At 51.4% G+C, this 20,643-nt stretch overlaps 1 protein-coding gene across 1 annotated transcript in view; it reads right to left on the bottom strand.

The window, feature by feature from the left end:
- The window catches only part of LOC119929999 (DNA-directed RNA polymerase II subunit RPB1-like), a 62,646-nt gene extending 42,851 nt beyond the window's left edge, over positions 1-19,795 (bottom strand). The window contains exons 1-3 of the mRNA XM_038748405.1: positions 19,781-19,795; positions 10,534-10,598; positions 6,179-6,263 (exon numbers count right to left, since the gene is read on the bottom strand). Of these exons, the coding sequence (XP_038604333.1) occupies positions 6,179-6,263; positions 10,534-10,598; positions 19,781-19,795 (165 nt within the window). The remainder of the gene's footprint in view (positions 1-6,178; positions 6,264-10,533; positions 10,599-19,780) is intronic.
- Between the last annotated feature and the right edge of the window lie 848 nt (positions 19,796-20,643).

Raw genomic sequence — 20,643 nt, 5'->3', positions numbered from 1 at the left:
TGGGACAACCTGATCACCTTGTAACTTCCCCAGCACTTAGAACAGTGCTTTGCACATAGTAAGTGCTTAATAAATGCTATTATTATTATTATTATTATTATTATTATTATGGGTTCTAATCCCGGCTCCCTCACATGTCAGCTGGGTGACTTTGGGCAAGTCACTTCACTTCTCTGGGCCTCTGTTACCTCATCTGTAAAATGGGGATGAAGACTGTGAGCCCCCGTGGGACAACCTGATCACCTTGTAACTTCCCCAGCACTTAGAACAGTGCTTTGCACATAGTAAGCGCTTAATAAATGCCATTATTATTATTATTATTATTATTATTATTCTTATGGGTTCTAATCCCGGCTCCCTCACATGTCAGCTGGGTGACTTTGGGCAAGTCACTTCACTTCTCTGGGCCTCAGTTCCTTCATCTGTAAAATGGCTGTCCACTCTATCCCCCTCCCCAGCCTTACCTCCTTCCCCTCCCCACAGCGCCTGTATATATGTATAGATGTTTGTACGGATTTATTATTCTATTTATGTATTTATTTTACTTGTACAAATTTATTCTATTTATTTTATTTGGTTTATACGTTTTGTTTTGCTGTCTGTCTCCCCCTTCTAGACTGTGAGCCCGCTGTTGGGTAGGTGCCGTCTCTCTATGTTGCCAACTTGGACTTCTCAAGCGCTTAGTACAGTGCTCTGCACACAGTAAGCGCTCAATAAATATGATTGATTGATTGATTGATTGATTGATTGTGAGCCCACTGTTGGGTAGGGACTGTCTCTCTATGTTGCCAACTTGGACTTCCCAAGCGCTTAGTCCAGTGCTCTGCACATAGTAAGCGCTCAATAAATATGATTGAATGAATGAATGAATACAGTGCCTGCCACATGGGAAGTGCTTAGCAAACACCATCGTTCATTCAATCCTATTTACTAAGCGCTTACTAAGTACAGAGCCCTGTACTAAGCGCGCCATCATCATGGTTATCATTCCCCTACTATAGGGACCGTCTCTATCTGTTGCCGACTTCCCAAGCGCTCAGTACAGTGCTCTGCACACAGTAAGCGCTCAATAAATATGACTGAATGAATGAATATCACCGTCCTTATCGTTGTTATTATCATCTTCCTCATAAGGTTGCCACTCCCACCGGCCCCTTTCCTTCCCTTGTCCCCATTCCCATTTCCGGTGGTCGGAGCCAGGATCTTAGGGAGATTCCAAGATGGGAAGGCCGACGCTCTGAGGATACGCTGCCTCAGAGACGGGGACGGGGGCAGAGACGTGGAAAAGGACGGAGATGCAGAGAGACACAGAGAGATCAATCAATCAATCGTATTTACTGAGCGCTTACTGTGTGCAGAGCACTGTACTAAGCGCTTGGATGGACAGAAAGGCAGGCAGGCTGTCAGGGAGGCGCACAGAGACACGGAGAGATGGACAGAGACGGAGACAGGGAGGCAGACGGGTGGGCAGAGACACAGAGAGATGGACGGAGATCCAGAGAGACAGAGAGATGGGCAGAGACACAGAGAGGCGGGCAGAGACACAGAGAGGCAGGCAAAGAGATGGGCAGAGACACGGAGAGATGGGCAGAGACACGGAGAGATGGGCAGAGACACGGAGAGTTGGGCAGAGACCCAAAGAGGCAGAAAGAGATACAAAGAGACAGACAGAGAGATGGACAGAGACTCAGATGGAGGGACAGAGACACAGAGACACGGAAAAGGTCAGAGACACAAAGAGGGAAAGAGATACAGAGAGACAGAGAGATGGACAGAGACTCAGATGGAGGGACAGAGACACAGAGAAGGGCAGAGACACAAAGAGGGAAAGAGATACAGAGAGACAGACAGAGCGATGGACAGAGACACAGAGAGATGGACAGAGATACAGAGAGGGAAAGAGATACAGAGAGACAGAGAGATGGACAGAGACTCAGATGGAGGGACAGAGACACAGAGAGAAGGACAGAGACACAAAGAGGGAAAGAGATACAGAGAGACAGACAGAGCGATGGACAGAGACACAGATGGAGGGACAGAGACACAGAGACACGGAGAGATGGACAGAGATACAGAGAGGGAAAGAGATGCAGAGAGACAGACAGAGGTGGACAGAGACCCAGAGAGAAGGAAAGAGACTTGGAGAGATGGACAGAGATCCAGAGAGGCAGAGATATGGTCAGAGACAAAGAGAGATGGGCAGAGACACAGGGAGGCACACAGAGATACAGAGAGTTGGACAGAGACCCAAAGAGGCAGAAAGAGATACAAAGAGACAGACAGAGAGATGGACAGAGACTCAGACGGAGGGACAGAGACACAGAGACACGGAGAGATGGACAGAGACACAGGGAGGGAAAGAGATACAGAGAGATGGACAGAGACACAGAGAGAAGGACAGAGATACAAAGAGGGAAAGAGAGACAGAGAGATGGACAGAGACACAGAGAGAAGGACAGAGACACAAACAGGGAAAGAGATACAAAGAGACAGACAGAGTGATGGGCAGAGACACAGATGGAGGGACAGATACACAGAGACACGGAGAGATGGACAGAGATACAGAGAGGGAAAGAGATACAGAGAGACAGACAGAGAGATGGACAGAGACACAGAGAGAAGGACAGAGACACGGGCAGATGGACAGAGATCCAGAGAGGCAGAAAGAGATACAAAGAGGCAGACAGAGAGATGGACAGAGACTCAGACGGAGGGACAGAGACACAGAGACACGGAGAAGGACAGAGAGACAAAGAAGGAAAGAGATACAGAGACAGAGAGATGGACAGAGACTCAGATGGAGGGACAGAGGCACAGAGAAGGGCTGAGACACAAAGAGGGAAAGAGATACAGAGAGACAGACAGGGCGATGGGCAGAGACACAGATGGAGGGACAGATACACAGAGACACGGAGAGATGGACAGAGATACAGAGAGGGAAAGAGATACAGAGAGACAGAGAGATGGACAGAGACTCAGATGGAGGGACAGAGACATAGAGAGAAGGACAGAGACACAAAGAGGGAAAGAGATACAGAGAGACAGACAGAGCGATGGACAGAGACATAGATGGAGGGACAGATACACAGAGACACAGAGAGATGGACAGAGATACAGAGAGGGAAAGAGATACAGAGAGACAGACAGAGAGATGGACAGAGACTCAGATGGAGGGACAGAGACACAGAGAGGACAGAGACACAAAGAGGGAAAGAGATACAGAGAGACAGACAGAGCGATGGACAGAGACAGACGGAGGGACAGAGACACAGAGACACGGAGAGATGGACAGAGATACAGAGAGGGAAAGAGATACAGAGAGACAGACAGAGAGATGGACAGAGACCCAGAGAGAAGGAAAGCGACACGGGTAGATGGACAGAGATCCAGAGAGGCAGAGATATCGTCAGAGACAAAGAGAGATGGGCAGAGACACAGAGAGGCACACAGAGATACAGAGAGTTGGACAGAGACCCAGAGAGGCAGAAAGAGATACAAAGAGGCAGGCAGAGAGATGGACAGAGACTCAGATGGAGGGACAGAGACACAGAGAAGGACAGAGAGACAAAGAGGGAAAGAGATACAGAGAGACAGAGAGATGGACAGAGACTCAGAGGGACAGAGACACAGAGAGAAGGACAGAGACACAAAGAGGGAAAGAGATACAGAGAGACAGAGAGATGGACAGAGACTCAGAGGGCAGAGACACAGAGAGAAGGACAGAGACACAAAGAGGGAAAGAGATACAGAGAGACAGACAGGGCGATGGGCAGAGACACAGATGGAGGGACAGATACACAGAGACATGGAGAGATGGACAGAGAGACAGAGAGATGGACAGAGACTCAGATGGAGGGACAGAGACACAGAGAGAAGGACAGAGACACAAAGAGGGAAAGAGATACAGAAAGACAGATAGAGTGATGGACAGAGACACAGATGGAGGGGCAGATACACAGAGACACGGAGAGATGGACAGAGATACAGAGAGGGAAAGAGATACAGAGAGACAGACAGAGAGATGGACAGAGACACAGAGAGAAGGAAAGAGACACAGCCAGATGGACGGAGATCCAGAGAGGCAGAGATGTGGGCAGAGACACAGAGAGATGGGCAGAGACACAGAGAGGCAGGCAAAGAGATGGGCAGAGACACAGAGAGATGGGCAGAGACACAGTAAACCGGCATTAATATAAATAAATTATATATATATATACAACTTAGCTACCAACCTGGTTACATTGGACTCTCCCAAGCGCTTAGTACAATGCTCTGTACTAAGTGCTCTGGAAATAGCATTAATTGATTGATTTCAATCGTATTTATTGAGCGCTTACTGTGTGCAGAGCACTGTACTAAGCGCTTGGGAAGCCCAAGTTGGCAACATAGAGAGACGGTCCCTACCCAACAGTGGGCTCACAGTCCAGAAGACTGTCTAGAAAAAGTCTGGAGAAGCAGCGTGGCTCAGTGGAAAGAGCGCGGGCTTTGGAGTCAGAGGTCATGGGTTCAAATCCCGGCTCCGCCAACTGTCAGCTGTGTGACTTTGGGCAAGTCACTTCACTTCTCTGGGCCTCAGTGACCTCAGCTGTAAAATGGGGATGAGGACTGTGAGCCCCCCGTGGGACAACCTGATCACCTTGTAACCTCCCCAGTGCTTAGAACAGTGCTTGGCACATAGTAAGTGCTTAATAAATGTCATCATTATTATTATTATTATGAGGGAACGAAGGCCCGGAGGAGTGAAATGACTCCACCAAGGTCACACAGCAGACGAGTGGCGGAGCCAGGATTAGAACCCAGGACCTTAGGACTCCCAGGCGTGTTCCTATCCTACTCAACCCTTGGAGAAGCAGCGTGGCTCAGAGGAAAGAGCCCGGGCTTGGCAGTCAGAGGCCGTGAGTTCTAATCCCGGCTCCGCCACTTGTCAAGTGGGTGACTTTGGGCCAGTCGCTTCACTTCTCTGGGCCTCAGTTCCCTCATCTGTAAAATGGGGGTGAAGACTGTGAGCCCCCCGTGGGACAACCTGATCACCTTGTATCCCCCCAGCGCTTAGAACAGTGCCTGGCACATAGTTAGTGCTTCACAAATGCCATCATCATTATTATTATTACTACAGTGCCTGGCACATAGTAAGTGCTTAACAAATGCCATCATCGTTATTGTTATTACTACAGTGCCGGGCACATAGTAAGCGCTTCACAAATGCCATCATCGTTATTATTATTACTACAGTGCCGGGCACATAGTAAGCGCTCAACAAATGCCATCATCGTTACTATTATTATTACAGTGCCTGGCACATAGTAAGCGCTTAACAAATGCCTTCATTATTATTATTATTATTACAGTGCCTGGCACATAGTAAGCGCTTCACAAATGCCATCATCGTTATTATTATTACTACAGTGCCGGGCACATAATAAGCGCTCAACAAATGCCATCATCGTTACTATCATTATTACAGTGCCCGGCACATAGTAAGCGCTTAACAAATGCCTTCATTATTATTACTATTATTACAGTGCCTGGCACATAGTAAGCGCTTAACAAATGCCATCATCGTTATTATTATTATTATTACAGTGCCTGGCACATAGTAAGCGCTTCACAAATGTCATCATCGTTATTATTATTATTACTACTACAGTGCCTGGCACATAGTAAGCGCTTAACAAATGCCATCATCATTATTATTATTGCTACAGTGCCTGGCACATAGTAAGTGTTCAACAAATGCCATCATCGTTGTTATTATTATTACAGTGCCTGGCACATAGTAAGCGCTTAACAAACGCCATCGTCGTTATTATTATTACTACAGTGCCTGGCGCATAGTAAGCGCTTCACAGATGCCACCATCGTTATTATTATTATTACAGTGCCTGGCACATAGTAAGTGTTCAACAAATGCCATCATCGTTGTTATTATTATTACAGTGCCTGGCACATAATAAGCGCTTAACAAATGCCATCGTCGTTATTATTATTACTACAGTGCCTGGCGCATAGTAAGCACTTCACAAATGCCATCACCGTTTTTATTATTATTATTATTATCAGAGTCAAGGTGATGGAAGCAAAGATGTTTGGTGTCCCCCCCCCTGCCCCTTGAGCTGGGAGTGTAATAGCAGATGGGGGAGGCTCGGATTACAGAGGAGGGTCTCGGGAAGGGGGCTACTGTATCGACTCTCTGGTCTTCCAGCCCAGGTGTGACCCGGACCTTGGGGCGTTGGGCCGGCATTCTTCCCGGGTGAGGGGCCGCCCTGGGGGGGACGGGGGAGCTAACGGTTGGGGGGAAAGAGACACAGAGAGACAAAGAGATTAGAGAAAGAGACAGTCAGGGAGAGACAGAGAGGGTCAGAGATCAACCAAAGTCGGGAGGGATGGAGATGCTGGGCTAGAAACCCCGACACTCTCTGCCTCTCCCTGACAGAGATAGAAAGGGGTGGAGAGATAGAAACGGGAAGGGGGAGAGAGAGATGGAAACAGAGATAGAAAGGGGTGGAGAGATGGAAATGGAGAGATAGAGATAGAAAGGGGTGGGGAGATAGAAATGGGAAGGGGGGATGGAGAGAGAGATGGAAACAGAGATAGAAAGGGGTGGGGAGATGGAAATGGGAAGGGGGGATGGAGAGATAGATGGAAACAGAGATAGAAAGGGGTGGGGAGATAGAAATGGGAAGGGGGGATGGAGAGAGAGATGGAAGCAGAGATAGAAAGGGGTGGGGAGATGGAAATGGGAAGGGGGGATGGAGAGAGAGATGGAAACAGAGATGGAAAGGGGTGGGGAGATGGAAATGGGAAGGGGGATGGAGAGAGAGATAGATGGAAACAGAGATAGAAAGGGGTGGGGAGATGGAAGCGGGAAGGGGGGATGGAGAGATAGATGGAAACAGAGATAGAAAGGGGTGGGGAGATGGAAACGGGAAGGGGGGATGGAGAGATAGATGGAAACAGAGATGGAAAGGGGTGGGGAGATGGAAAGGGGAAGGGGGGATGGAGAGAGAGATAGATGGAAACAGAGATAGAAAGGGGTGGGGAGATGGAAATGGGAAGGGGGGATGGAGAGAGAGATAGATGGAAACAGAGATAGAAAGGGGTGGGGAGATGGAAATGGGAAGGGGGGATGGAGAGAGAGATAGATGGAAACAGAGATAGAAAGGGGTGGGGAGATGGAAATGGGAAGGGGGGATGGAGAGAGAGATAGATGGAAACAGAGATAGAAAGGGGTGGGGAGATGGAAGCGGGAAGGGGGGATGGAGAGAGAGATGGAAACAGAGATAGAAAGGGGTGGGGAGATGGAAATGGGAAGGGGGATGGAGAGATAGATGGAAACAGAGATAGAAAGGGGTGGGGAGATAGAAATGGGAAGGGGGATGGAGAGATAGATGGAAACAGAGATAGAAAGGGGTGGGGAGATGGAAACGGGAAGGGGGATGGAGAGATAGATGGAAACAGAGATAGAAAGGGGTGGGGAGATGGAAGCGGGAAGGGGGGTGGAGAGAGAGATGGAAACAGAGATAGAAAGGGGTGGGGAGATGGAAGCGGGAAGGGGAGATGGAGAGAGAGATGGAAACAGAGACAGAAAGGGGTGGGGAGATAGAAATGGGAAGGGGGGATGGAGAGAGAGAGATGGAAACAGAGATAGAAAGGAGTGGAGAGATAGAAACGGGAAGGGGGATGGAGAGACAGAGAGATAGAAATAGAGACAGAGGGGTGGAGAGACAGAGATAGAAATAGGGACAGAGGGATGGAGAGACAGAGATAGAAATGGAGACAGAGGGATGGAGAGACAGAGATAGAAATGGAGACAGAGGGATGGAGAGACAGAGATAGAAATGGAAACAGAGGGATGGAGAGACAGAGATAGAAATAGGGACAGAGAGGGATGGAGAGAAGACAGATAGAAATGGAGACAGAGAGGGATGGAGGGACAGAGAAATAGGGACAGAGAGGGATGGAGAGACAGAGAGAAATAGGGACAGAGAGGGATGAGAGACAGAGAAATAGGGACAGAGAGGGATGGAGAGACAGAAAGAAATAGGGACAGAGAGGGATGGAGAAACAGAGAGAAATAGGGACAGAGAGGGATGGAGAGACAGAGAGAAATAGGGACAGAGAGGGATGGAGAGACAGAGAGATAGAAATAGAGACAGAGAGGGATGGAGAGACAGAAACTTGTGAGCAGAGAGACAGAGACAGGGAGGGGTGGGGTGACTGAGAGATAGAGGCAGAGACAGGGAGGCAGAGGTGAAAATGTAGATTGGAAGGGAGAGGGGGGAGAGACAGAGATAGAAAGGGGTGGAGAGAGAGAAAAAGGCGGAGAGGGAAGGAGAGATACCTAGAAACAGAGAAAGAAAGGGGTGGGGAGATAGAAACAGACACGGAGGGATGGAGAGACTAAGAGAAATAGAGACAGAGGGATGGAGAGACAGAGACAGAATTAGAGACAGACGGATGGACAGATAGAAAGAAATGGAGTCGGAGAGGGATGGAGAGACAGAGAGATAGAAATAGAGACAGAGAGGGATAAAGAAGCAGCGGGGCTCAGGGGAAAGAGGCCGGGCTTGAGGGTCAGAGGTCGTGGGTTCAAATCCCGGCTCTGCCGCTTTCATTCATTAAATCAATCGTATTTAATGAGCACTTACTGTGTGCAGAGCGCTTGGGAAGTTCAAGTTGGCAACGTAGAGAGACGGTCCCTACCCAACAGCGGGCTTGCTAGCTGGGTGACTTTGGGCAAGTCGCGTCACTTCTCTGGGCCTCCGTTTCCTCATCTGGAAAATGGGGATGAAGACTGTGAGCCTCCCGTGGGGCCACCTGATCACCTTGTATCCTCCCCCAGCACTCAAGAACAGTGCTTGGCACATAGTACGTGCTTAACAAATGCCGTCATTATTCTTACGGAGAGACAGAGAGCTAGAAATAGAGATAGAGAGGGACGGAGAGATAAAAATAGGGACAGACCTTCTCACTGGGCCTCGATGTGGCCTGTCTGGCCGCCTGGCCCGCGTCCTGCCTCTGTCCTGGACGCCCTCCCTCCTCAAATCCCCCACTTCAAACCCTTCTGGAAGGCCCATCTCCTCCGGGAGGCCTTCCCTGCCCGAGCCCCCCACTTTTCCTCTTCCGCGTCGCCCCGACATTGGCTCCCTTTCTCCACGTGTTGCCAACTTGTACTTCCCAAGCGCTTAGTACAGTGCTCTGCACACAGTAAGCTCTCAATAAATACGACTGATTGATTGATTGATCCCCCCGTCCCAGCCCCGCACCCCCATGTCCCCTTCCTTCATTTCTTTCTGTCTCTTCCCTCCCGTCTTCCCCCTCTAGACTCTCAGCTCCTCGTGGACCGGGACCGTGTCTGTTTATTGTTGTCCAATTGATCGATCATCATCATCATCAATCATATTTATTGAGCGCTTACTATGTGCAGAGCACTGTACTAAGCGCTTGGGAAGTACAAATTGGCAACATATAGAGACAGTCCCTACCCAACGGTGGGATCGATCAATCACTCGTATTTACTGAGCGCTTACTGTGTGCGGAGCACTGGACTAAGCGCTTGGGAAGTCCAAGCTGGCAACAGCTCTGCCAATTAGCTGTGTGACTTCGGGCAAGTCACTTCACTCTTCTGCACCTCAGTTTCCTCATCTGTCAAATGGGGATGTAGACTGTGAGCCCCTCGTGGGACAGCCTGATCACCTGGTAACCTCCCCAGTGCTTAGAACAGTGCTTGGCACATAGTAAGCGCTTAATAAATGCCATCACCATTCTAAGCGCCGGGGGGATACAAGGTAATGAGGTTGTCCCAGGTGGGGCTCACGGTCTTCATCCCCATTTTTCAGATGAGGGAACTGAGGCCCAGTGAAGTGAAGTGACTTGCCCAAAGTCACCCAGCTGACAAGTGGCGGAGCTGGGATTGGAACCCATGACCTCTGACTCCCAAACCTGGGCTCTTTCCACTGAGCCACACAGCTTCTTTTTATTTATTTATTTATTTATCTATCTATCTATCTATCTATCTATCTATCTATCTATCTATTTATTTATTTATTTATGTATGTATTTAATGTTGCCAACTTGTACTTCCCAAGCGCTTAGTACAGTGCTCTGCACACAGTAAGCGCTCAATAAATACGATTGATTGATTGATCATCATCAACAGATAGAGACGGTCCCTACCCAACAGTGGGCTCACAGTCTAGAAGACGGTGGGCTCACTCTCCCAAGCGCTCAGTACAGAGCTCCACACACGGCAGGCGCTCAATAAATACGACTGAATGGAATGAAACTGAACTGGAGGCTCTTTGCGGTCCCCTGCCCGGAGGCAGGGGGCTGGACGAGATGACCCCGGAGTCCCGGGATCTGGATAACCGTGTCTGTCTCTGTCTCCGCTGTCGGGTAGGGACCGTCTCTCGATGTTGCCAACTTGGACTTCCCAAGCGCTTAGTCCAGTGCTCTGCACACAGTAGGCGCTCAATAAATACGATCGATTGATTGATTGACTGATCATCTTGGTCTCCCTCCCCCAGCCCGGGCCGCGGGCCCGAGTTTCCGCCGATCCCTCGGAGGGCCGGTTCGCGCTCCCGCCAGATTCCTAACTCCTGACGTCCGCCGGATCCGGCGGTCAGCCGGTCAAACGCCGCGTGGCTCGGTGGCGACGGCCCGGGCTTGGGAGTCAGGGGTCGCGGGTTCGAATCCCGGCTCCGCCGCTCGTCGGCTGGGCGACGTCGGGCAGGCCGCTTCACTTCTCTGGGCCTCAGTTCCCTCATCGGGAAATGGGGATTAAAAGTAGGCGGGGATAGGTCGCCAACTTGGACTTCCCAAGCGCTTAGTCCAGTGCTCTGCACACAGTAAGCGCTCAATAAATACGACTGAATGAATGAATGAGTGAAAACTGTGAGCCCCCCGTGGGTCAACCTGATCACTTTGTATCCCCCCGGTGCTTAGAACAGTGCTTGGCACATAGTAAGTGCTTAATAAATGCCATTATTATTATTATTATCATCCTCCTTCCTGCCCTGCCACTGGCCTCTCCTCAGCCTTCCCCGGGGACTCCCTCTAGTAGAGAGAAGCAGTGTGGCCCAGTGGAAAGAGCGCGGGCTTTGGAGTCAGAGGTCATGGGTTTCAATCCCGGCTCTGCCACTTGTCAGCTGGGGGACTTTGGGCAAGTCACTTCACTTCTCTGGGCCTCAGTTCCCCTGTGTCCTCCCTCCCCTGTGTCTCTCTCTCTCCCGTGTCTGTCTCTGCCCTCTGCCTGTCTCTGCCTCTGTGTCTGTCGTCTCTGCCCTGGGTCTAACTCTGCCTCTGTGTCTCTGTCTCCCCTGTCTCTGTCTCTGCTCCTGGTCTGTCTCTTCCTCTGTGTCTGCCTCTCCCCTGGGCCTGTCTCTGCCTGTCTCTCCTGTGTCTGTCTCTCCCTTGGGTCTGTCTCTGCCTCTGTGTCTCTCTCTCCCCGTCACAGTCTCTGCTCCTGGTCTGTCTCTGCCCCAGGTCTGTCTCTCCCCCGTGTCTGTCTCTGACCCGGGTCTATCTCTGCCTCTGTGTCTCTCTCTGTCCTGTCTCAGTCTCTGCTCCTGGTCTGTCTCTCCCCTGTGTCTGTCTCTGAACCGGGTCTATCTCTGCCTCTGTGTCTCTCTCCCCTGTCTCTGTCTCTGCTCCTGGTCTGTCTCTTCCTCTGTGTCTGCCTCTCCCCTGGGCCTGTCTCTGCCTGTCTCTCCTGTGTCTGTCTCTCCCTTGGGTCTGTCTCTGCCTCTGTGTCTCTCTCTCCCCGTCACAGTCTCTGCTCCTGGTCTGTCTCTGCCCCAGGTCTGTCTCTCCCCCGTGTCTGTCTCTGACCCGGGTCTATCTCTGCCTCTGTGTCTCTCTCTGTCCTGTCTCAGTCTCTGCTCCTGGTCTGTCTCTCCCCTGTGTCTGTCTCTGAACCGGGTCTATCTCTGCCTCTGTGTCTCTCTCCCCTGTCTCTGTCTCTGCTCCTGGTCTGTCTCTTCCTCTGTGTCTGCCTCTCCCCTGGGCCTGTCTCTGCCTCTGTGTCTCTCTCTGTCCTCTGCCTGTCTCTCCCCTGTGTCCATCTCTGCCCTATGTCTGTCTCTGCCTCCGTGTCCGTCTCTGCCGCTGTTTCTCTCTCTCCCCTGTGTCTCCCTCCCCTGTATCTCTCTCTCCCATGTCTGTCTCTGCCCTCTGCCTGTCTCTCCTGTGCCTGTCTCTCCCTTGGGTCTGTCTCTGCCTCTGTGTCTCTCTCTCCCCTATCTCAGTCTCTGCTCCTGGTCTGTCTCTGCCCCCGGTCTGTCTCTCCCCTGTGTCTGTCTCTGAACCGGGTCTATCTCTGCCTCTGTGTCTCTCTCTCCCCGTCTCAGTCTCTGCTCCTGGTCTGTTTCTGCCTCTGTGTCTGTCTCTTCCCTGTGTCTGTCTCTCCCATGTCCATCTCTCCCTTGTGTCTGTCTCTGACTGTCTCTGTCTCTCTCTCTCTCTCCCCTGTGTCTCCCTCTCCCATGTCTGTCTCTGCCTCTGTGTCTCTCTCTCCCCTATCTCAGTCTCTGCTCCTGGTCTGTTTCTGCCTCTGTGTCTCTCTCTCCCCTGTGTCTGTCTCTGACCCGGGTCTACCTCTCCCTCTGTGTCTCTCTCTGCCCTGTCTCAGTCTCTGCCCCGGTCTGTCTCTCCCCCGTGTCTGTCTCTGACCCGGGTCTATCTCTGCCTCTGTGTCTCTCTCTGCCCTGTCTCAGTCTCTGCCCCTGGTCTGTCTCTCCCCTGTGTCTGTCTCTGACCCGGGTCTATCTCTGCCTCTGTGTCTCTCTCTCCCCGTCTCAGTCTCAGCTCCTGGTCTGTCTCTGCCTCTGTGTCTGTCTCTCCCCCGTGTCTGTCTCTCCCATGTCCACCTCTCCCTTGTGTCTGTCTCTGACTGTCTCTGTCTCTCTCTCTCCCCTGTCTCCCCCTCTCCCGTGTCTGTCTCTGCCCTCTGCCTGTCTCTGCCTCTGTGTCTGTCTCTGCCCTGGGTCTAACTCTGCCTCTGTGTCTCTCTCTGCCCTGTGTCTGTCTCTGCTCCTGGTCTGTCTCTTCCTCTGTGTCTGCCTCTCCCCTGGGCCTGTCTCTGCCGCTGTGTCTCTCTCTCTCTCTCTCCCCTGTGTTTCCCTCCCCTATATCTCTCTCTCCCATGTCTGTCTCTGCCCTCTGCCTGTCTCTCCTGTGCCTGTCTCTCCCTTGGGTCTGTCTCTGCCTCTGTGTCTCTCTCCCCCCCCGTCTCAGTCTCTGCTCCTGGTCTGTCTCTGCCCCCGGTCTGTCTCTCCCCTGTGTCTGTCTCTGACCCGGGTCTATCTCTGTCTCTGTGTCTCTCTCTCCCCATCTCAGTCTCTGCCTCTGTGTCTGTCTCTCCCCTGTGTCTGTCTCTCCCATGTCCATCTCTCCCTTGTGTCTGTCTCTGACTGTCTCTCTCTCTCTCTCTCCCCTGTGTCTCCCTCTCCCGTGTCTGTCTCTGCCCTCTGCCTGTCTCTGCCTCTGTGTCTGTCTCTGCCGCTGTGTCTCTCTCTCCCCTGTGTCTCCCTCCCTTGTATCTCTCTCTCCCATGTCTGTCTCTGCCCTCTGCCTGTCTCTCCTGTGCCTGTCTCTCCCTTGTGTCTGTCTCTGCCTCTGCGTCTCTCTCCCCTATCTCAGTCTCTGCTCCTGGTCTGTCTCTGGCCCCGGTCTGTCTCTCCCCTGTGTCTGTCTCTGACCCGGGTCTATCTCTGTCTCTGTGTCTCTCTCTCCCCGTCTCAGTCTCTGCTCCTGGTCTGTTTCTGCTTCTGTGTCTGTCTCTTCCCTGTGTCTGTCTCTCCCATGTCCATCTCTCCCTTGTGTCTGTCTCTGACTGTCTCTGTCTCTCTCTCTCTCCCCTGTATCTCCCTCTCCCGTGTCTGTCTCTGCCTCTGTGTCTGTCTCTGCCCTGGGTCTAACTCTGCCTCTGTGTCTCTCTCCCCGTCTCTGTCTCTGCTCCTGGTCTGTCTCTTCCTCTGTGTCTCTCTCTGTCCTCTGCCTGTCTCTCCCCTGTGTCCATCTCTGCCCTATGTCTGTCTCTGCCGCTGTGTCTCCCTCTCCCCTGTGTCTCCCTCCCCGTATCTCTCTCTCCCATGTCTGTCTCTGCACTCTGCCTGTCTCTCCTGTGTCTGTCTCTCCCTTGGGTCTGTCTCTGCCTCTGTGTCTCTCTCTCCCCTATCTCAGTCTCTTCCCCAGGCCTGTCTCTCCCCTGTGTCTGTCTCTGACCCGGGTCTATCTCTGCCTCTGTGTCTCTCTCTGCCCTGTCTCAGTCTCTGCCCCTGGTCTGTCTCTCCCCTGTGTCTGTCTCTGAACCGGGTCTATCTCTGCCTCTGTGTCTCTCTCTCCCCGTCTCAGTCTCTGCCTCTGTGTCTGTCTCTCCCCTGTGCATCTCTCCTTTGTGTCTGTCTCTGACTGTCTCTGTCTCTCTCCCTTGTGTCTCCCTCCCCTGTATCTCTCTTTCCCATGTCTGTCTCTGCCCTCTGCCTGTCTCTCCTGTGCCTGTCTCTCCCTTGTGTCTGTCTCTGCCTCTGTGTCTCTCTCTCCCTGTCTCAGTCTCTGCCCCAGGTCTGTCTCTGCCTCTGTGTCTGTCTCTGAACCGGGTCTATCTCTGCCTCTGTGTCTCTCTCTCCCCGTCTCAGTCTCAGCTCCTGGTCTGTCTCTGCCTCTGTGTCTGTCTCTCCCCTGTGTCTGTCTCTCCCATGTCCACCTCTCCCTTGTGTCTGTCTCTGACCGTCTCTGTCTCTCTCTCTCCCCTGTGTCTCCCTGTCCCGTGTCTGTCTCTGCCCTCTGCCTGTCTCTGCCTCTGTGTCTGTCTCTGCCCTGGGTCTCACTCTGCCTCTGAGTCTCTCTCTCCCCGGTGTCTGTCTCTGCTCCTGGTCTGTCTCTTCCTCTGTCTCTGCTTCTGTGTCTCTGTCCTCTGCCTGTCTCTCCCCTGTGTCCATCTCTGCCTTGTGCCTGTCTCTGCCTCCGTGTCAGTCTCTGCCGCTGTGTCTCTCTCTCCCGTGTCTCCCTCCCTGGTATCTCTCTCTCCATGTCTGTCTCTGCCCGTCTCTCCTGTGTGTGTCTCTTCCTTGTGTCTGTCTCTGCCTCTGTGTCTCTCTCTCCCCTATCTCAGTCTCTGCTCCTGGTCTGTCTCTCCCGTGTCTGTCTCTGACCTGGGTCTCTCTCTCCCCATCTCAGTCTCTGCTCCTGGTCTGTCTCTGCCTCTGTGTCTGTCTCTCCCATGTCCATCTCTCCCTTGTGTCTGTCTCTGTCTCTGTCTCTCTCTCTCCCCTGGTCTCCCTCTCCCGTGTCTGTCTCTGCCTCTGTGTCTGTCTCTGCCCTGGGTCTAACTCTGCCTCTCTCTCTCTCTCTCTCCCCTGTGTCTGTCTCTCCCATGTCCATCTCTCCCTTGTGTCTGTCTCTGACTGTCTCTGTCTCTCTCTCTCTCCCCTGTATCTCCCTCTCCCGTGTCTGTCTCTGCCTCTGTGTCTGTCTCTGCCCTGGCTCTAACTCTGCCTCTGTGTCTCTCTCTCCCCTGTCTCTGTCTCTCCCCTGTGTCTGTCTCTCCCATGTCCATCTCTCCCTTGTGTCTCTGATGGTCTCTGTCGCTGTCTCTCTCTCTCCCGTGTGTCTCCCTCTCCCGTGTCTGTCTCTGCCTCTGTGTCTGTTGTCTCTGCCCTGGCTCTAACTCTGCCTCTGTGTCTCTCTCTCCCCTGTCTCTGTCTCTGCCTCTGTGTCTGTCTCTCCCCCGTGTCCATCTGTCCCCTGCGTCTGTCTCTGCCGCTGTGTATCTCTCTCCCCCGTGTCTCTCTCTGCCTCTGTGTCTCTCCCTCTCTCCCTGGTGTCTCTCTGTGCCCATGTCTCTCCCCCTCTGCATCTGTCTCTGAGCGGGCACTGTCTCTGGGCCTGGCCCTCTGCCCGTCTCTGTGGTTCTGACCTTGAGACGACCTCGATTGCTGTGCCCCTGTGGGCCCGACCCCCCGGGTGTGAGGCTGTTTGTGCGTCTGGGGGCTGCTGTTTGGACGTTTGTCTCTCTCTCCCTGCTTAGCCCTCCTGCTCCACGGCCGACTCAAATCACGCCTCCTCCAAGAGGCCTTCCCTGACTAAGTCCTCATTTCCCCTCTTTTCTCCCTCCGGCTTCACCTTTTTCCCCCTTAAAGACTTGATATCCACCCCACTCAGTGCGTGGCACATAATAAGCGCTTAACAATCAATCAATCAATCAATCAATCATATTTATCGAGCACTTACTGTGTGCAGAGCACTGTACTAAGCGCTTGGGAAGTCCAAGTTGGCAACATCTAGAGACGGTCCCTACCCACCAGTGGGCTCACAGTCTAAAAGGGGGAGACAGAGAACAAAACCAAACATACCAACAAAATAAAACAAAATAACAAATACCATCATCGTTATTATTAACACGTCCGGAGCCGTAGACCGACATTTCCTCTGCCCCGTAATCTAGATTAATAATAATAATAATAATAATAATGATGGCATTTATTAAGCGCTTACTGTGTGCAAAGCGCTGTACTAAGTGCTGGGGAGGTTACAAGGTGATCAGGTTGTCCCATGGGGGGGGCTCACAGTCTTAATCCCCATTTTGCAGATGAGGTAGTTGAGGCCCAGAGACGTGAAGAGACTCGCCCAAAGTCACACAGCTGACAATGGGTGGAGCCGGAATTTGAACCCACGACCTCTAACTCCAACTATGTGCAAAGCGCTGTACTAAGCGCTGGGGAGGTTACCAGGTGATCAGGTTGTCCCATGGGGGGGGGGCTCACAGTCTTAATCCCCATTTTACAGATGAGGGAACTGAGGCCCAGAGAAGTGAAGCGACTCGCCCAAAGTCATACAGCTGACAAGTGGCGGATCCGGAATTTGAACCCGTGACCTCTGACTCCAAAGCCCGAGCTCTTTCCACTGAGCCACGCTGCTTCTCTTAGCAGCGCTTAGTCCAGATTAGCGCTTAGTCCAGTGCTCTGCACACAGTAAGCGCTCAATAAATGAAGCGGCGTGACTCAATGGAAAGAGCCCGGGCTCTGGAGTCAGAAGGTCGTGGGTTCCAATCCCGGCTCCTCCAATTGTCAGCTGGGTGACTCTGGGCGAGCCGCTTCACTTCTCTGGGCCTCAGTTCCCTCATCTGGAAAATGGGGATGAAGACTGTGAGCCCTCCATGGGACAACCTGATCACCTTGTAACCTCCCCAGCGCTTAGAACAGTGCTTTGCACATAGTAAGCGCTTAACAAATGCCACCATTATTATTAAATACGACTGAACGAATGAATTAGAACAGTGCTCTGCACATAGTAAGTGCTTAACAAATGCCATCATCATTATATTTATATTATTAGAGAAGCGGCGCGGCCTAACGGGTAGAACTCGCGCTTGGGAGTCAGAGGACGTGGGTTCTAATCCCGGCTCCGCCACTTGTCGGCTGTGTGACCTTGGGCCAGTCACTTCACTTCTCTGGGCCTCAGTTACCTCATCTGTCAAATGGGGATGAAGACTGTGAGCCCCCCGAGGGGCAACCTGATCACCTTGTAACCTTCCCAGCGCTTAGAACAGTGCTTTGCACCTAGTAAGCGCTTAATAAATGCCATTATTATTATTATTATTATTATTATTATTATTATTATTATTCTCTGGGCCTCAGTTCCCTCATCTGGAAAGTGGGGATGGAGGCTGTGACCCCCCCCGCCCCCCCCCCCCCCCCCCCCCCCCCCCCCCCGTGGGACGGGGATTGGATCCAAACCTGATTTGCTCGTCTCCACCCCCGGCGCTTAGTACAGCGTTGGGTAGGGACCGTCTCCAACTTGTCCTTCCCAAGCGCTTAGTCCAGTGCTCTGCACACAGTGAGCACTCACTCACTACGATTGAATGAATTATTGCTTTCGCAATCAGTCAATCAAATTGTATTTATTGAGCGCTTACTGTGTGCAGAGCACTGGACTAAGCGCTTGGGAAGGACAAGTCGTGAGTGCAAGCGCTCAGTCTGGCACACAGTGAGCGCTCAATAAGTACCAGGGATGGATTACTCCCAGAAAACCCCCCAACACAGTCTTCCCCCATTCTCCATCATCATCATCATCATCAATCGCATTTATTGAGCGCTTACTATGTGCAGAGCACTGTACTAAGCGCTTGGGAAGTACAAATTGGCAACATACAGAGACAGTCCCTACCCAACAGTGGGCTCACAGTCTAAAAGGGGGAGACGGAGAACAAAACCAAACATACGAACAAAATCATCATCATCATCATCATCATCATCAATCGTATTTATTGAGCGCTATGTGCAGAGCACTGGACTAAGCGCTTGGGAAGTACAAATCGGCAACATATAGAGACAGTCCCTACCCAACAGCGGGCTCACAGTCTAAAAGGGGGAGACAGAGAACAAAACCAAACATACTAACAAAATCATCATCACCAATCGTATTTATTGAGCGCTTACTATGTGCAGAGCACTGGACTAAGCGCTTGGGAAGTACAAATTGGCAACATATAGAGAGAGTCCCTACCCAACGGTGGGCTCACAGTCTAAAAGGGGGAGACGGAGAACAAAACCAAACGTACTGACAAAATAAAATAAATAGAATAGATACGTACAAATAAAATAGAGTAATAAATATGTACAAACATATATCCATATATACAGGTGCTGTGGGGAAGGGAAGGAGGTAAGAAGGGGGGGATGGAGAGGGGGACGAGGGGGAGAGGAAGGAAGGGGCTCAGTTTGTATGTATTTATTACTTTATTTATTTATTTTATTTGTACATATTTCTTCTATTTATTTTATTTTGTTAATATGTTTGGTTTTGTTCTCTGTCTCCCCCTCCTAGACTGTGAGCCCGCTGTTGGGTAGGGACCGTCTCTAGATGTTGCCAACTTTTCCTCTCCAATCAATCAATCGATCAATCGTATTTATTGAGCGCTTACTATGTGCAGAGCACTGGACTAAGCGCTTGGGAAGTACAAGTCGGCAACATAGGGAGACGGGCCCTACCCAACGGTGGGCTCACGGTCTAAAAGGGGGAGACGGAGAACAAAACCAAACGTACTGACAAAATAAAATAAATAGAATAGATATGTACAGGTAAAATCAATCAATCAGTCAGTCATATTTATTGAGCGCTTACGGTGTGCAGAGCACTGGACTAAGCACTTGGGAAGTCCAAGTTGGCAGCATATAGAGACGGTCCCTACCCAACAGTGGGCTCACAGTCTAAAAGGGGGAGACGGAGAACAAAACCAAACGTACTGACAAAATAAAATAGAATAGATCTGTACAAATAAAATAAATAGAGTAATAAATATGTACAAACATATATCCATATATCTCCAGCCCCACCGTGGCCCCCTCAAATACCTCCAAGACCCCCAAGCTTCCCGCCGCCCCCCATTGCTCAGATCCGAGGCCTCAGAGTAAAACCGAACCAGATGTGACGGTCGGAGCGTCCGTCTTTCCCGCTCTCATCTCCGCCGGCAGGAAAACAGGCGGACGACCCCCGACCCCCGACCCCCGACCCCCTCCGGGGTGACGGGGACACTGAGGCAGGCGGGGGGGCGTCTTCGCTGTTGGGGAGAGAGACACACACACACACACAGACACGCAAAGACAGAGACGGCGAATGTGTGGGTGGATTTGTGTCCCCCTGAGGCCGGGGGGCTGGGATGGAGAATAATAAAAATAATAACCGTGGTATTTATTAAGCGCTTACTGGGCGCCGGGCGATGTACTGAGCGCTGGGGTGGATCCGAACAAATGGGGTCGGCCCCGATCCCCGTCCGACTCACGGTTTCCATCCCCATTTTGGAGACTTTTAGACTGTGAGCCCACTGTTGGGTAGGGGCCGTCTCTCTAGGTTGCCAACTTGGACTTCCCAAGCGCTTAGTCCAGTGCTCTGCACACAGTAAGCGCTCAATAAATACGATTGATTGATTGATTGATTTAGACTGTGAGCCCACTGTTGGGTAGGGACTGTCTCTATATGTTGCCAACTTGGACTTCCCAAGCGCTTAGTCCAGTGCTCTGCACACAGTAAGCGCTCAATCAATACGATTGATGATGATGATGATGACTGTCTCTCTATGTTGCCAACTTGTACATCCCAAGCGCTTAGTCCAGTGCTCTGCACACAGTAAGCGCTCAATCGATACGATTGATGATGATGATGATGACGACTGTCTCTCTATGTTGCCAACTTGGACTTCCCAAGCGCTTAGTCCAGTGCTCTGCACACAGTAAGCGCTCAATAAATACGATTGATGATGATGACTGTCTCTCTATGTTGCCAACTCGGACTTCCCAAGCGCTTAGTCCAGTGCTCTGCACACAGTAAGCGCTCCATTCATTCATTCATTCAATCGTATTTATTGAGCGCTTACTGTGTGTACAGCACTGTACTAAGCGCTTGGGAAGGACAAGTTGGCAACATAGAGAGACAGTCCCTACCCAACAGCGGGCTCACAGTCTAGAAGGGGGAGACAGAGAACAAAACAAAACACATTAACAAAATAAAATAAATATGATTGATTGATTGAGACGAGGGAACCAAGGCCCAGAGAATAATATTAATCAAAATAATAAAGATGGCATTTGTTAAGCGCTCACTCTGCGCCAAGCACTGTTCTAAGCACTGGGGGGGATACGAGGTGAT

Source organism: Tachyglossus aculeatus, chromosome 6 (genome assembly GCF_015852505.1).
Source record: "Tachyglossus aculeatus isolate mTacAcu1 chromosome 6, mTacAcu1.pri, whole genome shotgun sequence".
Lineage (NCBI taxonomy): Eukaryota > Metazoa > Chordata > Mammalia > Monotremata > Tachyglossidae > Tachyglossus > Tachyglossus aculeatus.
Note: the sequence above shows the minus strand (reverse complement) of the source record. Positions and strands in the feature narration are given on the sequence as shown.